Source organism: Danio rerio, chromosome 9 (assembly GCF_049306965.1).
Source record: "Danio rerio strain Tuebingen ecotype United States chromosome 9, GRCz12tu, whole genome shotgun sequence".
Lineage (NCBI taxonomy): Eukaryota > Metazoa > Chordata > Actinopteri > Cypriniformes > Danionidae > Danio > Danio rerio.
The window spans coordinates 33,513,831-33,536,912 of NC_133184.1; the positions used below are offsets into that span (position 1 = coordinate 33,513,831).

At 36.6% G+C, this 23,082-nt stretch overlaps 1 protein-coding gene across 7 annotated transcripts in view; it reads right to left on the reverse strand.

Moving 5' to 3' along the window:
* Window positions 1-1,139: 1,139 nt before the first annotated feature.
* fgf14 (fibroblast growth factor 14) overlaps window positions 1,140-23,082 on the reverse strand; it is a 216,248-nt gene continuing 194,305 nt past the window's right edge. For 6 of the 7 annotated variants that reach the window (XM_009304735.5, XM_073911835.1, XM_073911836.1 and 3 more), the window contains 2 exons: window positions 7,287-7,485; window positions 1,140-4,100 (listed from right to left, as the gene is read on the reverse strand). In XM_009304735.5, the coding sequence (XP_009303010.1) occupies window positions 3,961-4,100; window positions 7,287-7,485 (339 nt within the window). In that variant the 3' untranslated portion in view covers window positions 1,140-3,960. The remainder of the gene's footprint in view (window positions 4,101-7,286; window positions 7,486-23,082) is intronic. The other variant, NM_001012382.1, reaches the window with a different exon arrangement.

The following is a 23,082-nucleotide window of genomic DNA, read 5'->3' on the forward strand; positions in this document are numbered from 1 at the left end:
AGCTGCGGCTCATGATGGACGTTCGAGTTTTGTTTCTTCCATGAACATTAGAACAAAAGTGGTTTTGTACGTTTTCCCTTGTTTTGATTCTTGTCTTGTTACCATTTTGATTCTTTGCCGCCTAGCCTGATCTTCCATTTGTGCTTTGACTGCGTTTACTGGATTACCCTCATGCTCCTGTTTTTGACCTTTTAATAAACTGCATGTGGAGCTGCAGATCCGTTATTAGCATCCACTTCATAACAAATGTACTGTATCTATCCATTCATTCATTCATTTTCAGCTGCTTTTGCAGGGCCAGGTCGCGGGGGCAGCAGTCTTAGGAGAGAACCCCAAACTTCCCTCTCCCTAGACACTTCTTCCAGCTTTTCCGGAGGGGGTCCTAAGGCATTCCGAGGCCAGCCGAGAGACATATTCCGTCCAGCGTGTGCTGGGTCTTCCTTCCTAGGCAGGCATCAAGGAGGCATCCAAAACAGATGCCCGAGCCACCTCAGCTGACTTCTCTCAAAGCTCCTCCGGGGTGACAGAGCTCCTCACCCTATCTATAAGGGTGCACCCTGCCACCCTATGAAGGAAACTCATTTCGGCCACTTGCATCTAAGATCTTGTCCTTTCGGTCATGACCCAAAGCTCATAACCATAGGTGAGAGTAGGAACATAGATTGACGGGTAAATCGAGAGCTTTGCCCTTAGCCTCAGCTCCTTCTTTGCCACAATGGATCGGTACATCGACCGCATTACTGCTGCCGCTGCAACAATCCGCTTGTCAATCTCACGTTCCATTCTTCCCTCAGTCGTAAAACCCCAAGATACTTGAACTCCTCCACCTGAGGTAAGGACTTTCCTCCATTCTGGAGTTGGCAAACCACCTTTTTCTAGTGGACCACCATGGCCTAGGACTTGGAGGTACTTTGATTCTAATCGTATGCAAAATTTCAAATTATTCTTTTGTTATTTAATAAAAATTTTCAAGAAAATTTAGTGCCTAAATTCAAGGCTGACTATAGCATAAATTAGCACTAGGTTAAAGACAATTAAACAAGAACCAAAAACAGTCTCACCTCGGTGTCGGCATATTACGTGACTACATGAATCTATTACACACTTATGCCATTGAATGGGTTATAGAGATTTCAATACACCTTTATATAAATATTTTATTCAATATGTTGTATCTGTGTATACAACAAACACAAACTGTACAGTGCAGACAAACTCTTTGCATATATGTATGTAAAATTAGCAGAACATACCAACAGTCCATGATACACATAGCCTACAACATGCAGTTCATATATGCCACCCTCTTCCCATGCAACAGATGAAGTAACTGTCAAATCAATGTTCAAAACCAACCAACAGACAATGGAGACCTTCCTTCACCACTGAAACTCAGGAATACAGAGAAAAACACAGAAATGATCAATTGTTTGCTCGGCGATTGCTCCTCATTACAATTTAACGACGTAACGCACGACCTGAATGGAACGAAACAAACACGTTTGACGTTTGAAAGAGGAAAAACAAACAAACAAACATACTAACAAATGCACACATACTCACTTACCAGTCACTTACAAAAATAAATTCAACCTTCGTAAAACCAGTTCACTGGTCTGCAGGGCCGCTGTAGCCCAGCATGTAGAGCTCATTGGAGTGAGTGATTTGTTTCGTGTGGAAGTGGGACACCAGCCTCGAACTGATTTCCAATATGAAGCTACTTTTCCTGTATAGTGCGGCATGTCATTCTAGCATTAAATTCGGCTTTGTACAGACAAATATTTAACTCTAACTAATGTGCTTGAACATCTCCTAATATGAAACTAGCTCAAACTCTCAATAAATTAAAATATAGGTCTTCAAATGAAGTGTACGATATATTTGTATTTAGCAGCATAGCTTCGTTCTACTTCATAACATTCTAAACGGTATTCATCATTCAAACTATGAAAACTGTTAAAGCAAGACAGGCTTCATGTCAGCTCAGCTGATAATTGGCTAATTGTTCAAATCCTAAGTAGATGTGAGTAGATGACGATTTCAAACGCAAAGTGCAATGGTCTCAATCCAGAGTATGAGAGAGCCTTATATAATCATGCCCATTCATTTGTAGCCCTACACCTCAAACTAGCTTTAGACACTTCTAGCCGTCCCATACTTTGGTCCTTAAGAAAATGCATGCAGGTGATTAGTAATAGGTACCCCGCTCTTGTACTAAATGAACAATCGAAGTGAAGGACATCATTTGGAGACTGTTCGAGACAATTGTTCTTCATGATGAACCCTAGTCACAGTGAGGACAAAAACCGCAGAGGACCACCATCCTCCAAGATGCTGATATTTGTTCGGCTGGATTCTCGTGTTTACGAACTTTGGTAACAATTGACTTTTGTGTGTTTCGTTGCTACTGAATCTGTCTCTGTGCATGTGTGTGTGTTTGTGTGTGTATCTGGGGCTTGAGGCACCTTTAACCCAGCACAGACTGGGTACATGTTTTTGCATGCTGGGTTAGAGGTCATCACAGGCACATGATGAGCAGTACTGGACTCTGCATGCTGAGCTAGGAAAAAACCCTCTCGTTTCAGAATTGTAATATCTGATAGTTAAAAATCTATTTATTTATTTACCACTTTTTTTTTCAAGATTTTTATTTTATTTGTATACAGTGAAAACATCGTTATAGAAGCCATTTCTTGCACTGCATCAGCGCTGCAAGAACAACATGATAATACTAACCTTGCCCATGCCTTTGCTGAACAAAATGGGTGAGCAGCCAATAGTAATGGTGCCTACTTAAATTGAGCCACTTTAGCGCACAGGCCTGAAGTAGAATGTATTTCTTTACGGCTGCCACTCTCGTCACATTTAATGTGTTCACCCACCCGACCTAGGCCATAGTTCAGAGGAGTCAGCATGTCAAAATGGGGCCTTTACCAGAGGCCTACAAGGCCTATAGATATCCCTAGCGCCCACGCTCTAAATTAAGAGCAAAGAAAAGTGGAAATTCACCTAGTTACTGGGACTAAAATCGATCGGCACCATACTAGATCGTGATATGTACTCTATACACCTTACCCCAGTACATGCCAGCTCTTTGTGTTTGACTGCGGCGAGCATGACTAATGCACTCGCTGGCATTTGCTGTCTAAGTATACTTGCGTCCCTTCCTAGATATTACGAGAATGAGAGAACATGAGCACTGAACCTTGATAATGAGCTTGATTCTGTTTAGGAGGCTCCGTCCCCTCGAAAGATTGACGTCTCTTGACCATCTGTGTCATGAAAGGACAATTCGTCGTTGTGTTTTGGAACTGCAAACCAGAACGCATTGCACACTGCCCCGACAACAAATTTCGTAAGCAACTGACAAAAGGGAAAGGTTTGGAGATTCAAACTTGGGGGACACCAAGAAAGTAATAGACACGGGAGTGTACTTGATCAAAATAAAAAAAAAGGTGTGGACTGCAGTTCATATATGTATATCTTTACAGTATTACCCCAGAGCGTGGCTGGTGTTACTGCGCATATAGAAAATAGATCTGAAACGTACGGTCTCTGCTGCGACACGGTTCAAGAAAAGGGTTATAACGGGTGACTGTTAGCAGGCAAAAGAACCGCCACGCAAGCGCCTGCGGTACACAATTTCATTCTCGTGGATTGTCTCGATTAGAGAAAAACATCGGCTTTATTGTATATCAAAAGGCATTCCATATCAGTTAGGGCATTCCATGGTGAAAGTTTAGCTGGTTTATCCAGTTGCATCCTCCTACGTGCACAGCTGACCACTCTTCCGGAGCCAGTCCGTCGTCGAATTAGATCGGAACAGTCAGAGGAGTGAAGAGAGGCGGAGGGAATGGGGAGGAGAGAGCAGAGGATGCCTGGATCTGATCCACAAACATGGAGAGTCTGACAAAAGGAGCACGGCTCTCCGGGGTTGAGCATGGCCGAGCTGGGATCTGGCTATGTGGTGGGCTTGGTTTCCTTGCTGACAGGTTTGCCTCCGTTCATGACGGCCGGCTCTGTGCTTTTACTGGGAGGCACGGCAGGTTTGGGCACAGTCTCCCCCACGTCATGCAATGATGGCTCTCGGTACATAGCAACTGCAAGAAAAACATGAGAGAAGGCAAGAGTCAGCCAGGTAACCGCAGCCGCCCCATCTGTCTCGCTCATTGGAAAAGATTTGTGGGGCCGGCCAGGAATTTCTGACTGAAATCGGTGAATAATTACATGCAGAAAAGTTTCTCATTTCTAAATCTAAAACTTGGCTAAAAAGACAACATTCATTAGGGTAGCTCTGACAGGACATGTGCGGGATTGTCAAAGTGCAGGCGAGCTGTCAGCAGGGCTGCATCATTCCTTAGTTGTGATGGGAAGATTGTCTGATCTCTCGGGATGCATTTGACTAGGTTCACTGCTTCACGTCAGTTCTAACTTACTGTATTCCTAGCAGAGCTGCTGCACTAAGGGTTCCTGGCTGGTGTTGAGGTATTAGTGGAGGGAAAAAAATTAAAAACACAACAGGAAGAGAGACTGGTCTAAAATGTGGGCATCTGTACACCGCAATAAAGCATTGCACAGACAGAAAGAGGCCACACATCATTGCAAATTACACCTCAAACCGTACATAAAGCATCAATCTCATGCTAGCCAGACAGATTTTACAGTGTGGCTATAAAGGAGCTGTAAGGAATATTGGGAAGGACGGGTTGTCCATCATAATGATGTGAAGGTAGTTCTTAAGTATGTGAGGCTGTGAAATAATGTTTATTGAGTTATAAATCATTATGTAATCAGTTAATGGGATTATTAGATCAAATATATCTGATGGAACCCTTGGTGAAGAGCTCATTGAAAAAATAAAATGCTAACTCCACATGCTCATGATCATTGTTATTTTTTCTTAATCTGACATTTGTTAAGCCCTGTGACCTGCGCTTGCTTCTTCTTACACACATTTGTAGTTTGTTTCTTTCAATGCTATTACAGAAGACATGCGGTAAAGCACACATTATTTTATTCAGCCACTTTTATAGAAATTCTCTCTGTTTTTTGGATTCACCTCGAAGGAAAATATCAGTCTGGACATCCCATCCCATCCCCATGCCCATTTCAAAATTCTTTTACCTAAAACTTTAACCAGAACCCAACTAATAGTTGTTTATTAGAATGTTTCTCAACTGATCTGATACATAAGGTCAATGCTTTCAAAACAATTAGAGTTTCAGCAAAACTTTTCATTTTCACTGCATATCAAGTGATGCATTATTTTCAGGTAAAACATTTAACAAATGCAAATTATATGAAAACTACAGGAATATTCTTTTATTTTATCTGTAATTACCTAAATGTACAGAATACTAAAAACAGAATATACAGAAAGAGTAAAAACGTTTTCTATTTTGACCAAATTGTCATTTTCTGAAAAAATATTTTGGGGTGTGAACCCACATTGGTCTCATAGTACGGTTCGGTTACGATTATCAGCATCAACTCACTTCAATTTGATATCTCAATGATATTTCTCGATGCTTTGCATAAACCATTTGATATTTTACTTAGCAACACAATAATTCTTGTATTAAAATTCATAACTCTGATATAAGTTCATAACTTTTTTTAAATAGATTTAAATGTAATAACCTAAATAAATGTATTTATATATCATTCGCAATACAATTTTGTCCTTTTCTACAATCAGTCAGGTATATGAACTGCACCTTTAATTTAACCTGTTCAAAGAAAACACTCTTTGAATGCATCAAACAATACTCAAGTACATGCACAAAATAACTTGAGCATTTAAAGCAAATTAACAAATGTAAATATTATCCCGCTTGCTTTTTGAATGTTGTTGAGTTCTTAAATGCCTATGACTAATCACATGATAGAGACTGATGTTAAATGGCCACGGCGATCAGCTGATTCATTAAAGATGGCAACGTGGTGGAGAAAGCTCGCTCTACAGACACGCTTGTGTCTGAATTCACAAGTAACAGCAGAGTAATGTTGTAACAGCCAAGAGAGGAGATAAAATGTTACCTCACGAAAATGCCACAGAGGGTGAGAGAGAGTTTACAGCTTTTATTTTTTCCTAACTGGGTTCTGATGTACTTCCCTGTCAGTAAAAGTCCTTCCAGCAAACTCACAAACAGTGAACTGTGCACAGTTATCTGCTTTTTAAGTAGCTTGAGCGTTTTAATTACTCGTGGTCTCCTCCCTTGCCAAAGTAAGCTGGCATATAACACATACATGTATGGGATAAATGACGTCAGTACGTAATAACTGGTTATGATTATTACTGAACTGATACCAAGTTGTTCGTGTCTGTATTGGGTGCATCGAAAAAACAATTAATTTTAACACCCCTACAAACTTTTATTCTGTAAGGTTTGATAAAGGTAATATTAATATTTACTTGTGTTTAGCAAACACATACAGTACTCAGCAAAACCAGTAAATAATGAGAAGCTGAAAATGTTTAAGTGGTCTTTATTTTTTCCCAGAGCTGTATACATTATCAAAGAATTGAATTCACAACTCAAGCTCTGGGCAACATTATTAGGAATAATATAAGGAAACAAAGGTGTAGATGTTTAATCCACACCTTGTACAGCCCCATGGGAGTAAAGCACAGATGGTGACACTGGCTCTACGCTGACCACTGACATTCCTTTCTCTTCACTTGCTTTTCTTAAGACTGCAGTCAATGCAGATGTGCTCACATTAGCCTGAACTCTGTCTGGCCTCTATCAAGAGACCACGATTCACTGTCAATTAGAGTGTCTCTCATCTCATTTCAGACTGCTGTCCACTTCCTCTCTTCTCACCTCTTCTTACATCAGCCTTCCTCAACTCTTTCAATGTCCTCATCCTACATTATTTCTCTCTCCTCATATGTCTTCCTCCTCCACTCTTATCTTTATTTCTTCTTTTTTTCTGTCTTCTCTTCCACCTCCTCCATCTCTCTAGTTTGTATCAAATGTTTTGAAAGCATGAACCTTGGACTGGAGACTTTCTCTGTGTGTCGGTTTGTTTAAAATAACCAGTCACTTGTATTACCCAATGAAGTGTTTTTGCGAAAGTATTCCCATGTTCCCCGTTTAGAAGCTTTGACCTTATATTGAAGAATTGTGTAAAAAACAGTTAAGGAAGAAGTGAAGAAGAAAAAAAAAAGCATCAAGCTAAAGCATATCTCTGAGGGACTCATGCACTTCATTACCATTCTGCCAGAGTCACAGTGACCTGGATGTTAACCGTTCTCTTGAGGATTTGGGAGCATGCTTTACCTTCTAATGGCTTGGGCAGGAAGTGAGCAGCTGGTTTAGTTTTCTTCACCCGGTTCCCCTTCATGGCCTGGCCATCTTTATTCAAGCCAAGGAACCATGCTCTCCCCGACTCCTGCTGCCTATACAGCATGGATGAGTAGATCACATAGTAGTTTTCAAACACAGACTCTTTAAACTTGCATTCCGGCGTAAACAGTTCCTGCGGGAAAGAGAAGACAAAAGAGAACAAGAGGTTAATCTTAATCGTACATGCATCAAATATTAACAAAATGCAAATGCCTTCAGGGATACAGAAAGGAGAAGGTTCATGGAGTCATTTTATTAGTAGTTAGTAGTTTTTTTGTTAGTCGTATTTTAAAGTTTTATTATTTTTGAGTAATTCTTGTTACACAGTAGAGTTAAGTTTGCCCTGAACTCAGAACATCTGATATAAAATGTGTTTAAAGGTCAGGAATGATCTAACAGAAGAAAGAAAAAAATGTTTGATCATACTCAGGTCTTGATTGCTTCATTCAAATAACTTGGCACAATGAGAAAAGGTGCCAATAAAATATAATGGCCATTTTGGATTTTGCTTGTATGTCTGACCTGAATTGTCAAAACACCACTCAAACCACCCTTTTGGATGCTGAAAAAATAAATGAATTTGTGTGTCGATACGATAGACACAACGTGACGTCAAAATTATTTTGTAACGTGTGAAAAATCACAGACGAAACCTTTGGATTTAGTGTGCAATAACCTTTAACCAAATAACCAAATCAGGTGGACTGATAGGTGAAGTGTGTGGAGTGGACTCAGTGTCCACCACAACAGAGTGTTCACTGTGAAAAACATTCCTTTTTTACAGACATCAATGGAAAGTTTGCAATTGTAAATATGACAGTAGCAAAGAAAGTAAAATAGTGCACAAATTAACAGACCTCTTTATAGTGAGAGAGATGAGGCGGGGAGGGGGGGGGGGGGGGGGGGGGAGAGTTCTATTGTATGATCTCAATTGCTGACATCCACTGGGCATACAAGCATCACAAATAAAACTAGATCATAAGTCCAAAACAAAACAAAAAAGTGCTATGTTTACAATGAATTAAAATTGCTTATTATAAACATCAAGCTTACGCAAATTCTCAGAGTGAAACTTAGTTGAACCATGTGTGAAATTTGACTTAAACATCTCTCTTATTTAATGTGAAATGCATTACAAAAATACTGCATATGTAACTAAGAGTCTTTTCTCTGGGTGCTCCAGTTTCCCCCACCGTCCAAAGACATGTGGTATAGCTGAATTGAATAAGCTAAATTGTCCGTAGTGTTTTTGTGTGAATGCAAGAGCGAATAGGTGTTTCCCAGTGTTGGGTTGCAGCTGGAAGGGCATCCGCTATGTAAAACATGTGCTGGATAAGTTGGCGGTTCATTCCGATGTTGCGACCACTGATTAAGAAAAGGACTAAGCTGAAAATAAAATAAATGAATGAATGAAATTGTTCAGTGTGTGAACAAAAGAGTTTATGTGTATTTCACAGTACTGGGTTGTGGCTGGAAGGGCATCTTCCTTGTTCTGCTGTAGTGACCCCTGATGAATAAAGGACTACTCTGAAGGAAAATGAATGAATGAATGCATGTATAACCAAAATACTTCATATTACATGATTTATAGATGACATTTGGTTCACCACATTGCTATATTAAATGCTATGTAAATACCGTGGCACTGAAATAAAAAAAAGACTGGAAAGTGTTCTGCATTATTAGCTAAATGAAAGATAAAATACAATAGCGCAATAAAATGAACAGTCAAAATAAAAGCTTATATAGAGGATATTTTAACAGCCACAAACAATTTTAAAAAATGACTAAAGGAAATATCAATTTCAACAAATTACTACAATTAATAAGCTTATTTTTTGTTGTTTCTCTACTCAGTATATCTTTAAAAAAAAAAAAAAAAAACAAGAATGTATCAGCGAGAACCAAAAATAAAAATATCAGAAATTTGTTTTGTATCGATTAAAACTCTTTTGTATTACATCTTGAATCTGAATATCTTGCATCTTAAAACAGTGAATGTGTATGTGGAGTTTCGGTTTGTTTAATTAGCACACTTAAAATAACAAAACTCAACAAGACAACAGAGACTTAACATTTTTGTGCAGATTTAAATTATTGTACATTTTCTAGTTCTCTGAATGCATGATGATATGCCTGAAGTCTAATCTGCAGGCAGACACTGCAGGTCTGTCTGCTGAAACCTGAATGAGCATACAGACAAAATAATTGGCCCCAAGACAAAATGTGATATTCGCTCATGACAAATTAAGCTCTACTTTCACCTTCACTCTGGGTGCCATGCTCAGTCATGCTAAGTCTATTATTTTCTTCAAATATCCATATCCAATTGCACAATCCACACTTTAGCAAGGGCATTCCAACCTCTCCTTTACTACATTTCAGAGCATCTGAATCCACAGCTCAAGAGCATTATAAAAAAATAAATAAATAAAACAAGTTACCCAGAGCAAATTGTGGGCATACTGTACTCCCACACTTCATTTGGCTCCAAGGAATATTATTTTGCAGTTTGTTCGAAAAGTTTGAGATCATGCCAGACTGTGAATCTAGCAGGAGCGGTAAACACTATCTGTAAATATTGAATCTAAAAATAATTTCTCAAAATGAGAAGTTTAAAGAAACATGTTTTTTCTCGAGAGATTGAAAATAAAGCCACAAATCTGATCATAATGCCCCATATTTTCCTGAAAAATTTCACCCCTGCTTGTGGAGAACAAAGACCTTCATTAGATGCATTAAAATGAAGTGTTATGCATTTAATCTGCTGAACAACATATAGCACATATCATGGTTTCTGCTACATTCATTCTTCCATAAGGCACCACACCAAAATTTATTCCCTCCATGTCTACATTACACCCTATCATTCAAAACTTTCAGTTGTTGCTGTTTTTTTTCTTTTTAATAGAGGGTTATAATCACATTAAAACATATTAAAATGTAAGTGAATTTTAACTAGGGCTGGGTGATATTGCAAAAAAAATATTACGATATCATGTTTCATATCATTCGATATTGATAATTATTGAACATTTTTTAACAATACATTTAGGAATATTAGTTTAAGATTTGAGATACCACAAATTCTTTGATGTCTTTACATATTGACAATACAAGCATGGGGCTGGAAACATAGAGACCAGGTGGGAATGCGGGAAAGCTCAATCCTCATTTATTTTGATTTACCAACATTACTAAGGCAAATAGTTTTAATAGTCATGAACAAAAATATTGCAACAAAAAATCTCATCTCTTTAAATGTTAGAGACTCTTAAACTTAAATAAATAAAATGTTACCAAGTGTGTTCAATGGTAAAAGTAGATCAACATCTGTAAGGAGTCAATAATAATCATACAGTAAACCTCAAACTCTGTAAACAAAACTAATTATGTTAATCAAATCTGAGCTTTCAAGTAAAGGAACCAGCCATCATTTTTCAAACACATACTGCAACATTACAAATTGTGAAGTTGAATGACTATATTACCCCCATGCTAAAAAAATCTTTCAGATGGGCAGCTAATGGATGGGATGCACAAGAAAAGAAACCAAAAAGCTACTCTGGACACATCCTTACATCCTTTTTTATTTACAATCTCTTCACTGCTGCTACACATCACTCATTTTCACATATGCTGTCATTCTGATCGTAAGTGACAAGCGCGAGCATGTGGTTTCCTTCACCATTTTCGATGGCGTGTCTTATAACTAGGTGGCCAACAACCATTTTCTCAGAGGATGGCAAATGGACAAACCATTGCCGCAGCTATGGAGAAAAGTAAAAAGCACTGCAGTGTTTGAGTGTGTTTGTCTGAGGTAATTAGTCTGCCTTTATTACTGAAATGTGTATATTCCATACAAAATGTGAAGCAGAATGGTTAGTTCTACTTACATGAATCGGGGTGCACTCGTGGCATTCGTAAAAGTTCAGATGTTTTTTAAATAGGTGTACCTGAAAAATACACGCGCCACTTGCACACTATGTGCGCGTTAAGCAAGTTGCGTGCCTCTATTGAAAATGACAAACTTACACCCTTAGTTTATTGCCATTCCTCCGAAGTTGCGCGCTCAGCAGCCACATTTTAATAAAACTATAGCCTTCATACCGAACCTTTATATCAAACTTCTTTATCGTTATTGACAAAAGTGTTCAGTCAATAAATATCGATACAGATTTTATCACTCAGCCCTAATTATAACAGAATGAACTTTTCTGTAATTGTAGTAATACTGTGCATTATTTATTTAACCCTTCAAAGTTACATTGCTGACTGACGAACTGTCTGGGCTGCATGATGCATAAGGGCAGCAAACACAACATAGCTATAGTTATGATGAACACAGTTTCTATAATTACAGTATACTTTTTTATAGATAAAGGTTTGTGGTTTTGCATACAATTACTTTATCTTACTGAATTTTAGGGCCGTCTCACTTTCCTTTAGGACACATCAATGCCATTCTGTAGGTCTATTGGAGTCATGCATAAATATTTCAAGCAAATCTAATTAATGTTGGGGACATACCGTCACATAAATGCACTAAATTGCTTTTCAGGAGCGTTTATTTGAGAGCCCACAAGAAAATCTGCACTTAAGCAGCTTGTGATTCAGTATGTGTAAGAAGTTTTGAGCATGAACAGAGGAAATCATATTACATAAATGCAATCTCGACATGTAATACTGTGCTCATGACATTTTTCATTGAAATAACGTCTTATTTAGTTGGAAGATCTGTGTAAAAGGCCTGCCACCACAGCTGGAAAAAACCCAAGAGAAAACACTGTATATAATCTATAATATATTTAAAACAACCATTTCATTTATATAAAGTCATATTAAAGACATTCAGCAATGTCATTTAAAGATTTTAAAATATTGCTGTGTACGATCTTCTTCTAAATGACTTCATTTAGCTAGTGAGAGCAATTCATCTGCTCTGTATGACCCGTTATTTGGTGCCATCTGTAAACACTGTATGTTGCATTACCCTGCAAATTATTGCATCGATTAAAGCTTCCAGGCATGCTCTGTCAATTCAATAACTCCACCACTTCAGTAATCCCAGGAGCACTCGTCTCTATTGGTAAATACCAGCAAAACTATCATTTGGAAATCTACAAGTTCCATTAACACCCATCATTAAGCTGCACATTAAAAACCTCACATCTGAATATGAAAGCAGGATCTAAACACAAGTCTCATCGGAAAGTCTCTTCTAACTGGCAAATGAGTCAGATTTTACAGTAAAGCAGTTTCTAATTACTTCCTTTAGAAATTAACAAGACTTTATATCTCATATATTTTAAAAGGTCATCACAAATAGAGGTTTCATAATATATAATAATGAAAGTTGAACGTACTTTCTCACTGTGTCTTATTAAAAGTTATTAATAGGCATTATTAGAACTGTTCTTCAAAATCATATAGCTAAAGTGCTACATCTAAAGGCCAGATCACTTAATTTTCAGCTAAAATAAAGGGATTTCCACAGAGCTCTACCTGTCTGCTATTTCTGTTAAATGGGTTCTTGTCGACTCCAGACAAGGTATTTGGTTAGAAAAGGAGTGGAGACAGGAACTAAGTGGCATGTTAGTCAGATGCAATGGCAGAATAAATGGGATGAAATTGCATTATGTAAGGGAGTTGAACTCGGATGTGTTTTGGAGGGCTCTCTTCCACCCTTGATTAAACACTAACAGCTGACTTCATTGACTGAATGCTAACCAAGTGCTTTAACACAAACCAGAACCTACCAGCTGATGATTTCCAGCACTGAATGAAGAAAACCTTCCCAAATATATGTGCCTTTAAGCATAGATAGGTAAAAGATTTTTTTATAAGCTACTATTGTTAGTTCACACTTGTGAGCAAAGTTTGACTTGAATTCAGAATTCACAGAAGGTTACCTAACCAAGAGCCTGGTTTGAAAAAAGAGTGAAACTAGTTTCGACCCAGAAGTAAGACTTTGGGAAAAGAAATACTCTTGTGTCCAACACTGAAAAACTCAGTCCAATACTTTAATAGAGAATGTATGAAATATGTGTTAGACCACCCCTTTCAATATTTTCCTGAAGCGCCGCCACGCAGCGCCATGCATTTTAGAATTCTAAACATAGGTTTCTATCAGAATACACACACCGGCGCCGCAAGTCGGGGTTCATTTTTCAGCCGCGCCACAGAGCGTCATCTGATTAGTTTCATGTTAAATATCATTCGAATGTGCGCGTCTGGTGTGTGATACTTTAAACTGTCATGTGCGTGCCGTGTCGCGGCGCCAAGCGGCGCTTCTGGTGTGCGACCTGCTTTAGAATGTCACAATCAAAATGTTTAATTATAAACAAATCTACATTTTCTTAAGAAAAAGTATAAGTTTCATAATACATTGTTAGATGATGTAAACAATTCATTAATTTAGTCAAAAATAAGGACATTCCTACGGCCAGAAGTTCTACCATTATTTGTTAAGAAAGTGTCATTACGACCAAAGACCAAATTATCAATGACTTAATGATTTCATTGTACTAAATTAAAGTAAAAAGTGAAAATGTTTATTTGTAGTAATGATTACACTGTTTTGAAGATGCCTTTGAGATTTTCTTTCATCTCAGCAACTTTTCAACTTCTCTTTTGAAAGGGATTATTATGGTGGAGAGAACGCACAACGTCTCTGATTCACAAAGCCTTTTCCCAAAACAAAGGCCCAGCCTCCTTTGATGTCACTCAGAAGTCTTGAGAATGATAAAAAGCTAAACTGACTGACAAACCCTAATAATGAACGTATAAATAAAATAGATTCACACAGGAAGACACTAAATACAAAAACAAATAACTAAAGAGTCCAATTTGATTATTTTCCTACATTAAAAAGACTTTGAATGAGAAAGATGTGCAGATGTTTTGACATCCTTCAACTATCCTTCTTTCCGAGATCACCTCAACCTCTCTGAATAAAACCAAGACCCCTCTTCTCTTCCCCGCGGATCACCCAAATCACACAAATCTGCACCTTCATACTAATCATCCACTTGATTGCATATATAATTTTATCAGTTATATACATATCCTGCATTCGAATGGCACTTCGATAATCCTAATTCTTTGTTTTAAGCATGATGTCAGATCAGCATGGATCATTCCGTTATTAACAGTGGATTAAGTGAGCTACTGTAATCTGCGCATCTCTGAAGTTTTTCCTTACCAGTGGCAGCCTGTTGCTTTGCCCTGTCACAAACTTGTTTGGCGATGGGGTATGTTTCCCCCTATATCAACTGCTCTGTACTTGGCACCGATGTTTATTAGTCTTTGGGCCACTTGGAGGAATCCCTTGCCAGAGACAACATCAAAGGGGCATATATCATGGCAGCACTGGTTCACACATGCATCCAAGACTTAACTTTGATTTTGATGGTCTATTTGAGTATTAGTAGGCTGTCTGCTTAATATCTGTTGATACTGCTCCTTCAACAGACTGACTTTAAGAAACATGTCAACTCACATTGCCTCTAACCCAAACCCCAACCAGTTTACTTAAAATCTACTCAGAATTAGATGCAATGTAACTTAAATTCAACAAACGGACCATCCTTGTTAACCACTTCGTTAAAACGCTCCCACACGGCACTTTCTGTCCTTCCTTTTGTTTCTCTCGGATCTGTTTTGCCTCTATTTCTGCTTTAACAAATTGACCTCCACCATTTGCATATTTAAAAAAAAAAATTAGCATGCACAATAGGGCCTGTAAGGTCACTGGTTCGAGCCTCGGCTGGATCAGTTGACATTTCTGTGAGGAGTTTGTATGTTCTCCCCGTGTTTGCATGGGTTTTCTACGGGTGCTTTGGTTTCCCCCACAAGTCCAAAGACATGTGGTACAGGTGAATTGGGTATGCTAAAATTGACAATAGTGTATGAGTGTGTGTGTGAATGTGTGTATTTCCTAGTGTAGGGTTATGGCTGGATAGCCATCTGCTGCATAAAACGTATGCTGGATAAGTTGGTGGTTCATTCCACTGTGACGACCCCTGGTTAATAAAGGGGCTAAGCGGAAAAGAAAATGAATGAATAGGGCCCGTTTGGCTGATGAAAATGCATTAAAAACATATTCATAAAATGTGAATGCGTTTAAAAAATACAAAGCAAAAATCATTAATAATTAATCTCATCCACCCGCGACCCGCCCACAACAGGCCCATAATCAGCCTATTAAATGGGGTGGTTCTTTTTTCTCAAAAAGTGGAGCATTTTGCAGTTATTCAAGGTTCAATATTGCATTTAAGTGACATTTTTGGCACTAATTTGTGCTGCATTAGCTTGTCAGATGGTTATCATTACCACACTTTTTGATGCAGCAAAATACTTCCAACATTTTTTGTCAAAGTGCTTATTATACTTTTTTTTTTGTTTACAAAAATGTATCTTTATTTACAAGTTGTTACACTTTTATATGAAATGTAATGAGATTAGAATTTTAGAAATATGAAAAAATACTTATTTTAAATGCTAATTTATTATCATCCCGCATATAAACAAACAACAACAAAAATTGGAAATCTGTTAAAACTTGTTTTAAATGAAAAACTGTAGCCTATAGGCAAAAAACAAACAAACTGGCAAGCTCATTACCTCAGTCAGAATTTGTCTATTTTAAAAACAAAAGCCATCTTTAGTTAGCTTTTTATTGGTTATTCTTCTTAAGGCCTTCTTCTATTGGTTATTTTCACAATTTATGATGGCATACTGTCAAAAATGGGACAAATAAGCAAATGTAGGGGCCAAATTCTGGACTTTGACAAAAAGGCGGTGGGTCTTTCAAACCACTCAAACCCCACCTGGCTACGGACCTGATAAATTTTTTTTTTTTTTTTGTGCAAAAATTGGGCTTAACAACTCACCTGTAGAAAACACACTTTTTCTCTTTTTCTACTTACTCTATTACTACATTCTCTGAGCACAAACATATTGTCACCTTGAAAATATAAGGTTCTATCTGCATTCTGGATGATTTGAACTATACTGCCATACTGAAACAGTATGTGTGTAACTTTTTTTTTAAATAAAAAGTTTTAAAATGTAAACAACTTATATATTAAAAAACATACCATAATGTAAATAAGTTGTCATTTAATAAGAATATGTCAATAACTCAATTTTGACAAAATGTCAGATAGAACCTTATAATTCCAAGCTGACAATATGCCTCTTCTTGTTGAATGGCTGAATTCCTCCTAAATTGTAAGTTGCTTTGGACAAAGGCATCTGCGAAACGACTTAATGTAAATCTAATGCAAATAATGTGGACTTAAATAAATCTGTATACTCTAAACCTGTTGTTTAATTTGTGGTGTTTGTCTCTCTCCACCTGTTGTGTTGATCACAGGCAGACTTTAGATGCAATTCTGATTCTAACAGCTAATTGGTTTGAAAGGTTACTGATTGGTTATTTATGGTGAAGAAGGCATATTTCCTTCCATCATTAGCATTTCAATTCTGATGCTGATCAATTTACAATTATCAGAGGAACATTACACGTCAGCTTGCTCTAGCAATCCCAAACTGATTCCACATGTTAATCCCTCGACTGAATCATACAGACAGTTAATTAAAAGAACCAATTAATTGTATTGATAAAAAAAAATAATAACTGTTAACAATAAAAAAGCTTTTCAAGCAGGCTAAACCTCCCTTGCTTGCTAAACTTGATTGCTGCTTGCAAACGTCTCCCATGGGTCGACACAAAGAGAGCCGGCGGTCAATACAATGAAAGCTTTATTTAATTTTGCATCCTAGCCGACAAATTAGACAGGTGATATGTGTCACACTGTCTAACTTTGATCTCTGGCAGCAAACACCACTAGGAAGAGGCAATCCATGCTTTTAACCGCCTTCTGCCTGATGCTCTTTTCTTGACAGCTCTTCCTTTTCACAGTCTGCTATTAAAACGGCACATACCTTTCTATCGCGTAACCATGGTAACGCTTGAAAGGCTCCTGCCTAGCAATTAAGTTTTTTTCCCCCTCTTTCCTTTTTATTTTGTCGAAGAGAGACATCAGTATTTTTAGTATTGGAATATGCATGTACATGGGGTCTTTTGTTCGCATTTCAAGAGTCACCGTGTGAGACAATGCAACATGAGAAGGGTTGATGATCTCAGTAGGAGCATGTTGAGAAGTTAATTACTTTCACATAATTACAGGACCGCAAGTAAAAACTTAAATATAGCTCCTGTGGCATTTCACCGGGAACAGCGGATCTCCTACAAATGTACAAATCTTAAATGATTGCAAAAAAGGGTAAATCGAAAAGATAAGAAGGATTTCACACTGAAGCTTAGGGGAAACAGCTCATCTGCAGCATCTGTGTTTCACCCCTTACATTCATTCTGCTTTGAATGTGTGGCCGTAATTGACCTTGGCCATTGGCAGAAAGGGCAGTTTACTTCAGACACAGATAATCAACCCATCCCTCTCTGAGATCAGACAGAGAAACGGTGGGGAGGAGAGAGCGAGAGCGAAGAAGTGAGAGAAAAGAAAGGTTAAGGGAGGCTGGGCTGAAGGAGGAATACGAAAAAAATAGGCAGGGGGAGACAGAGCACGAGAAAGCAAGGGAGACGTGTGAGAACGTGCCAGACTGGGCTCCCTCGTGCTGGCCTGACAAACCATTTCTCACTAAGAGAGAGAGATTGGAAACTGTTTAAGGTTACCATTTGAATCAAGTCTATTAATCTCAAAGTAACTGAGCTTCCCTTGTATCTTTGTTCATAATGAAACATCAAAAGCGAGATGAACAATGCAAGCTTCTTTGAATGTCCTTAACAAAACAGAGAGCGAGCTGTTAAATATGGATGGTACATAAATATGTATTGTATCGGCAGGCTCTGATGAGCCTCTTGGCAGCATGTGACATGGACGTCTTTTGACTTCACATACAGCAGACACATGGTTAAGCATAACTGAGTACAATCCATTTTGAAAACGAATATTTTTATCCATTCCTCAGTGATAGGGATGTAACAATTCACCTGCCTCACGATTTGATACGATTCACCATTTAGTCACGATTTTTTAACAAAATTATTTGAAACAAATTTAAGGTGAAAAGCTCTTTCATTTATTTCTTAAATGCGTTTTTTGCAAAATTTAATATATTTTCCATAATTAAATAGCTATTTTATAAACAAATTCCAAAAAAAAGAATAACACAAACTAAAGAAGAATAAATATACATACATACATACATACATACATATATATATATATATATATATATATATATATATACATACATACATACATATATATATATATATATATATATATATATATATATATATATATATATATATATATATATATATATATATATATATATATGAACTTGTGGAGTGTGGAGAGGAAAGCCTTTTCTAAAGCAGAGAGCAGTGTGTATAGAGGTGGTCAATATGCCCTCTGCTTCGGGGGACTGGCCACTGGCATAAAATGCTGAATATAAATGTACTAATTATTTTAGGATAGAGACAGGAGTTAAACATGATTATGAAGGTGAATAATTAAAATTACTTGTATAATTGATTAGTATGTATCAGTGTGATACACTTAAGAAGAGATCATCTTGAACATTTTTACAATAATTGATAATAAATTATTAGCTACAAAATAATTGAATAAAATATGCATAAAATTATTTAAAAAGGAGAGGGTAAAAATGATCTAATACCTGCTTCTGTAACAGAACAGCTTTCTCTTTAGTCTGAAAAACATCTTCACACGTTCGCTAGGAAAACACTGATGCACCGTGTGATTTCTGTAGCACTCATCAGAGCAAGCTGCAAATCATCCAGTCTGCATAGTTTGGCTTTTTTAATGTTTTTATTTATTTTTTTTGCGTATAGACGTGTTTCGCTGTACTGATGGTGTGTGTGATCATATTTGTTCTTCTGTTAGTATATGTAAAAGTCTTTTTTTGCAGTATTTGCATGTCAGACTTTACAGCTGTCATTTTACTCTGCCGCCCCTTCTTCTACTTCTTCTAATGAGTTTTATTGGAGGTTGGCATACTTCTAGGTGCGTTACCGCCGTTAGGAGTGTGGGCCTTTTACCTAATTTAGACATTTTAAAAAATAGAATAAAAAATTCTATCTAGTCCTATCTATCTAGTATCTAGTAAAAGTTCTATCTAGACTTGTTTCTTACCAACTTTTTAAATTTAAAATAAATAATTTCCTTTCCCTATTGTACTTTGGACATTTAATATTAACATGCTCCACGGTTTCTTCTTGCCTACAATAGTCACATTTTCCAGTCTGATGTTGATTCATTTTGTACAATATACTGTTGAGTTCTTTATGTCCAAATCTAATTCTTGAAACTATACTCTCTTCCCTCCTACTTCTACTTGTTATTCTTCCTTTATCTACATTTCTTTGTATATCAAACAACCATATCCCATTTTTCATTCCTCCCATTGCTTTTGCCACCAATTTTTAAAAAAACACTTGATTAAAACCTTCATCTCACTTTTACTGTATTTTACTTCCATGTCTATAATTGAATTCCTTGTAGCTTCTTTAGCGCCCTCATCTGCCAACTCATTCCTTGTTATTCCACTATGAGCTGGAACCCAACAGAACTTGACTTCTGATCCCACCATCTGAATGCGAAATAATGTTTGCAATATCTCAATCAATATATCCTTTCTGCTTTCAAAATGCTCATTCTTTAACATTATCAGTGAGGAATTTAAGTCCGAACATAACAGTGCTTTTAATGATCTGTTTTCCTCAACCCACTGAAGTAAAATTGGTATTGCCACCATTTCTACACTATAAACTGATAGATGATCTGAGATTCTTTTAATAACTTATACTAAAATCTATTACTACGTACGCTACCTCCACTCTATTTCCTCTATCTTTAGATGCATCAGTATATAAAACATTATTATAATACCTGTCTTTAAGATTTTTTTGCACCATTTGGATATTAAAATTTCCCTCTGCACTCGTATCTCTTCTCTTTAACATTGAAGTATCAACTATGGGTTTTGGTAGTTACTCTGCTGCCCCACCTCTTGCTCGCCGCTTATGTGGAGGTAAAGCGAGATTGTGCCTGTAAATACAGCGCCGCCTCTGTTTAAAACATGTATTGCGATTCATTCAACATTTCATCCGGTTTGAATCATCACATATTTGAATCGATTTTCAACCAACTCATGGTGAATCGTTACATCCTTACTCAGTGAGTATAGGTAATGTATTTTGGTGCATTTAAACAAAACAGATTTATTAAACAAATTTATTTTTTAAAATAATATTTTAGTTATCAAACATATTTAGACATTGAAAGATAATACAAATAAATTCAAGCAAAATATTTAAAACTAAAATTACAACCAACAAAAAAAATATTTTTCCTTTTTTTTTTTTTTTTTTGCTTCTCTTGATTTTTCCTCTTATAAATTTGTATTTAATATTTTTCTATAGCATATAAATTTGGGTGTACTAGTTTTTGGACTGTTATTGTGAGTTATTTTGTTAGATAAGCTTTAGATTTTGACTTCTTATAGCTTCCTATTAAAATATTAATAAAAGATAGATTTGTGAGGGGTGTACTTATATATGCTGAGCACTGTAGTGTTGTCGATGGTGTTATCTGTCTAAAATGCAGTGCAAACAAGAAGAGGCATCAGAGAAACTTCCTGTTAAAATCGGAGATGAAGGTGTCATCTCAAGCATGGCGCTTTATGTGTTACGGTTCACTCTCTTTGAGTTCCCAGCATTAATTCCTGACTTAATAGTATTCATATTTGCATGTTAGTGTACTTTTGCAAGCTTTCTGGCATGATATCAAGCCTCTGGACGCATCCAAAGTGCTGCAGCAATACTTACACTGCGGAACATGCCACAGATTACCAATTCAAACACATATTTTTTAAGTGCTACTATTAATCCTTTCTCTCTGTCGTTCATCTCTTTGTTGATTATAGAGTGATTTTTTTCCATGATGAATAGCTAAGAGCCCATTGCCTTTTGAAGAGCAGTCTAACCGCAAGCACTTAAAACTCTCCGTTCAGCCTCCCTGAAGAGAGTGACCTTTCGGCTGTGTGGTAGATTTTTAACACCAGCTCTATGAAAAGCAATGTCCCTAGATTCTGAGTGCACTTAAAGTGTCTCTGCTTCAGCTCTCCTGTGTGTTTACTCAGATACTGGGAGGGAAAAATGTGTGAAGGCCCACTGTAAATACTGTAGGTCCTAAGTTTCTTTATACACAACATAGATCTTAAAATCTTAAGATGTTAAATCTAAAATCAATTTTAGAATAGGAGAAAAGCAAATCATTTTCCTGTTGAGGATGTTTCTTGGTCTGCAGTATTTATGCAGCTCTTGTGTGAGAGATGCATCATGCATAAAGCTCTCAAGACGGAGAGACACTGGGACTGAATGGCTGGTTGTAGTCCAGTTCACACTGGCACCAACTGGCAGTGAGGGCTGAGAAGGACACTCTTAATGGATCAGGGTCATTCTATGAAAACAGTGCCATTTGAGTGTTATGTGTGTCTCCGAGATTTACTACTGATTTATTTATCAAGCAACTTGGTTATCTTATTTTATCAAACTGGACATGCACTGTTCATATACAATAGAATAAAAATACAACAGAGCCATTTTGTTTTTAATGGTTTGTTTTTCCTAATCATATTAATACAAACAAATACCCTTCTAAAACCCTCCCACCCACCTACCGGAAAAAAAGTAATAAACAAATCTACACAAAATTAATAAATCACACTTTGAAATATTGTTATTATACATACAAAATTCACTGTTGTGATGAATCGGATTGTGAGGGATTGTTTTTAGATGCCTGATTATGGTCATGGATCCAGAATTGCAGTAAAATAAACATTTTCATTTATGTACATTTTAATATAATTTAACACATTAATGCCCGAATTTTTCAAAACTGGTTTCATGTATGTAGCCTTGTTAACAGTGTCCTATATGAACATATATTGCAATCATTTTCTTCAGGTTTTTTTTTTTTTACATTTTTGAATATAAATCAAAAAACAATAACCCTGATTTATTAACACATTATTCCTTAATTGCCCATGATGTATGTACAAGTGATTTGCCCACTGCTTGAACTTTTGACAAAGAATACAAAAAACTATAGATCTCTTGAAAGATTTGTTTTGTTTGAATTAATCTAGAGACATTCATGAATAAGTTGAAATGTATTTGCTAACAAATAGAAATTTTAGTAACATGAAAATTGCCTTTATTTGGGAGGGTTGCCTTCATTTTGCATCCTGAAATTAGGGGTAGGAAGTTGAAGGCCTCATGTGACAGGAAAGAAATTAATTTCGTTTTCTTTTTTCTTTCTTGAAATCTTTTATTTGGTTGTTTGCTTGCATATCATTGAGAAATTAAACATGGATAACATGTAGAAAATTACTTACAAAAGGAAAATGGCAACTTTGAACTGCGGCAACTATAGTTGGGCTTGGGCTTAGTAGGGCTTAAAAGTTGTGATATTTGTTATTTATTTATTTATTTATTTATTTATTTATTTATTTAATTTAATTTAATTTAATTTAATTTAATTTAATTTAATTTAATTTAATTTAATTTTATTTTATTTTATTTTATTTTTTGTTGCAGTCTTTAGCATTTCAGCCCCTTTTTTCCTGAAACAGTTTTTTGCATTGTATGAGAATTTGCTGGATTTTT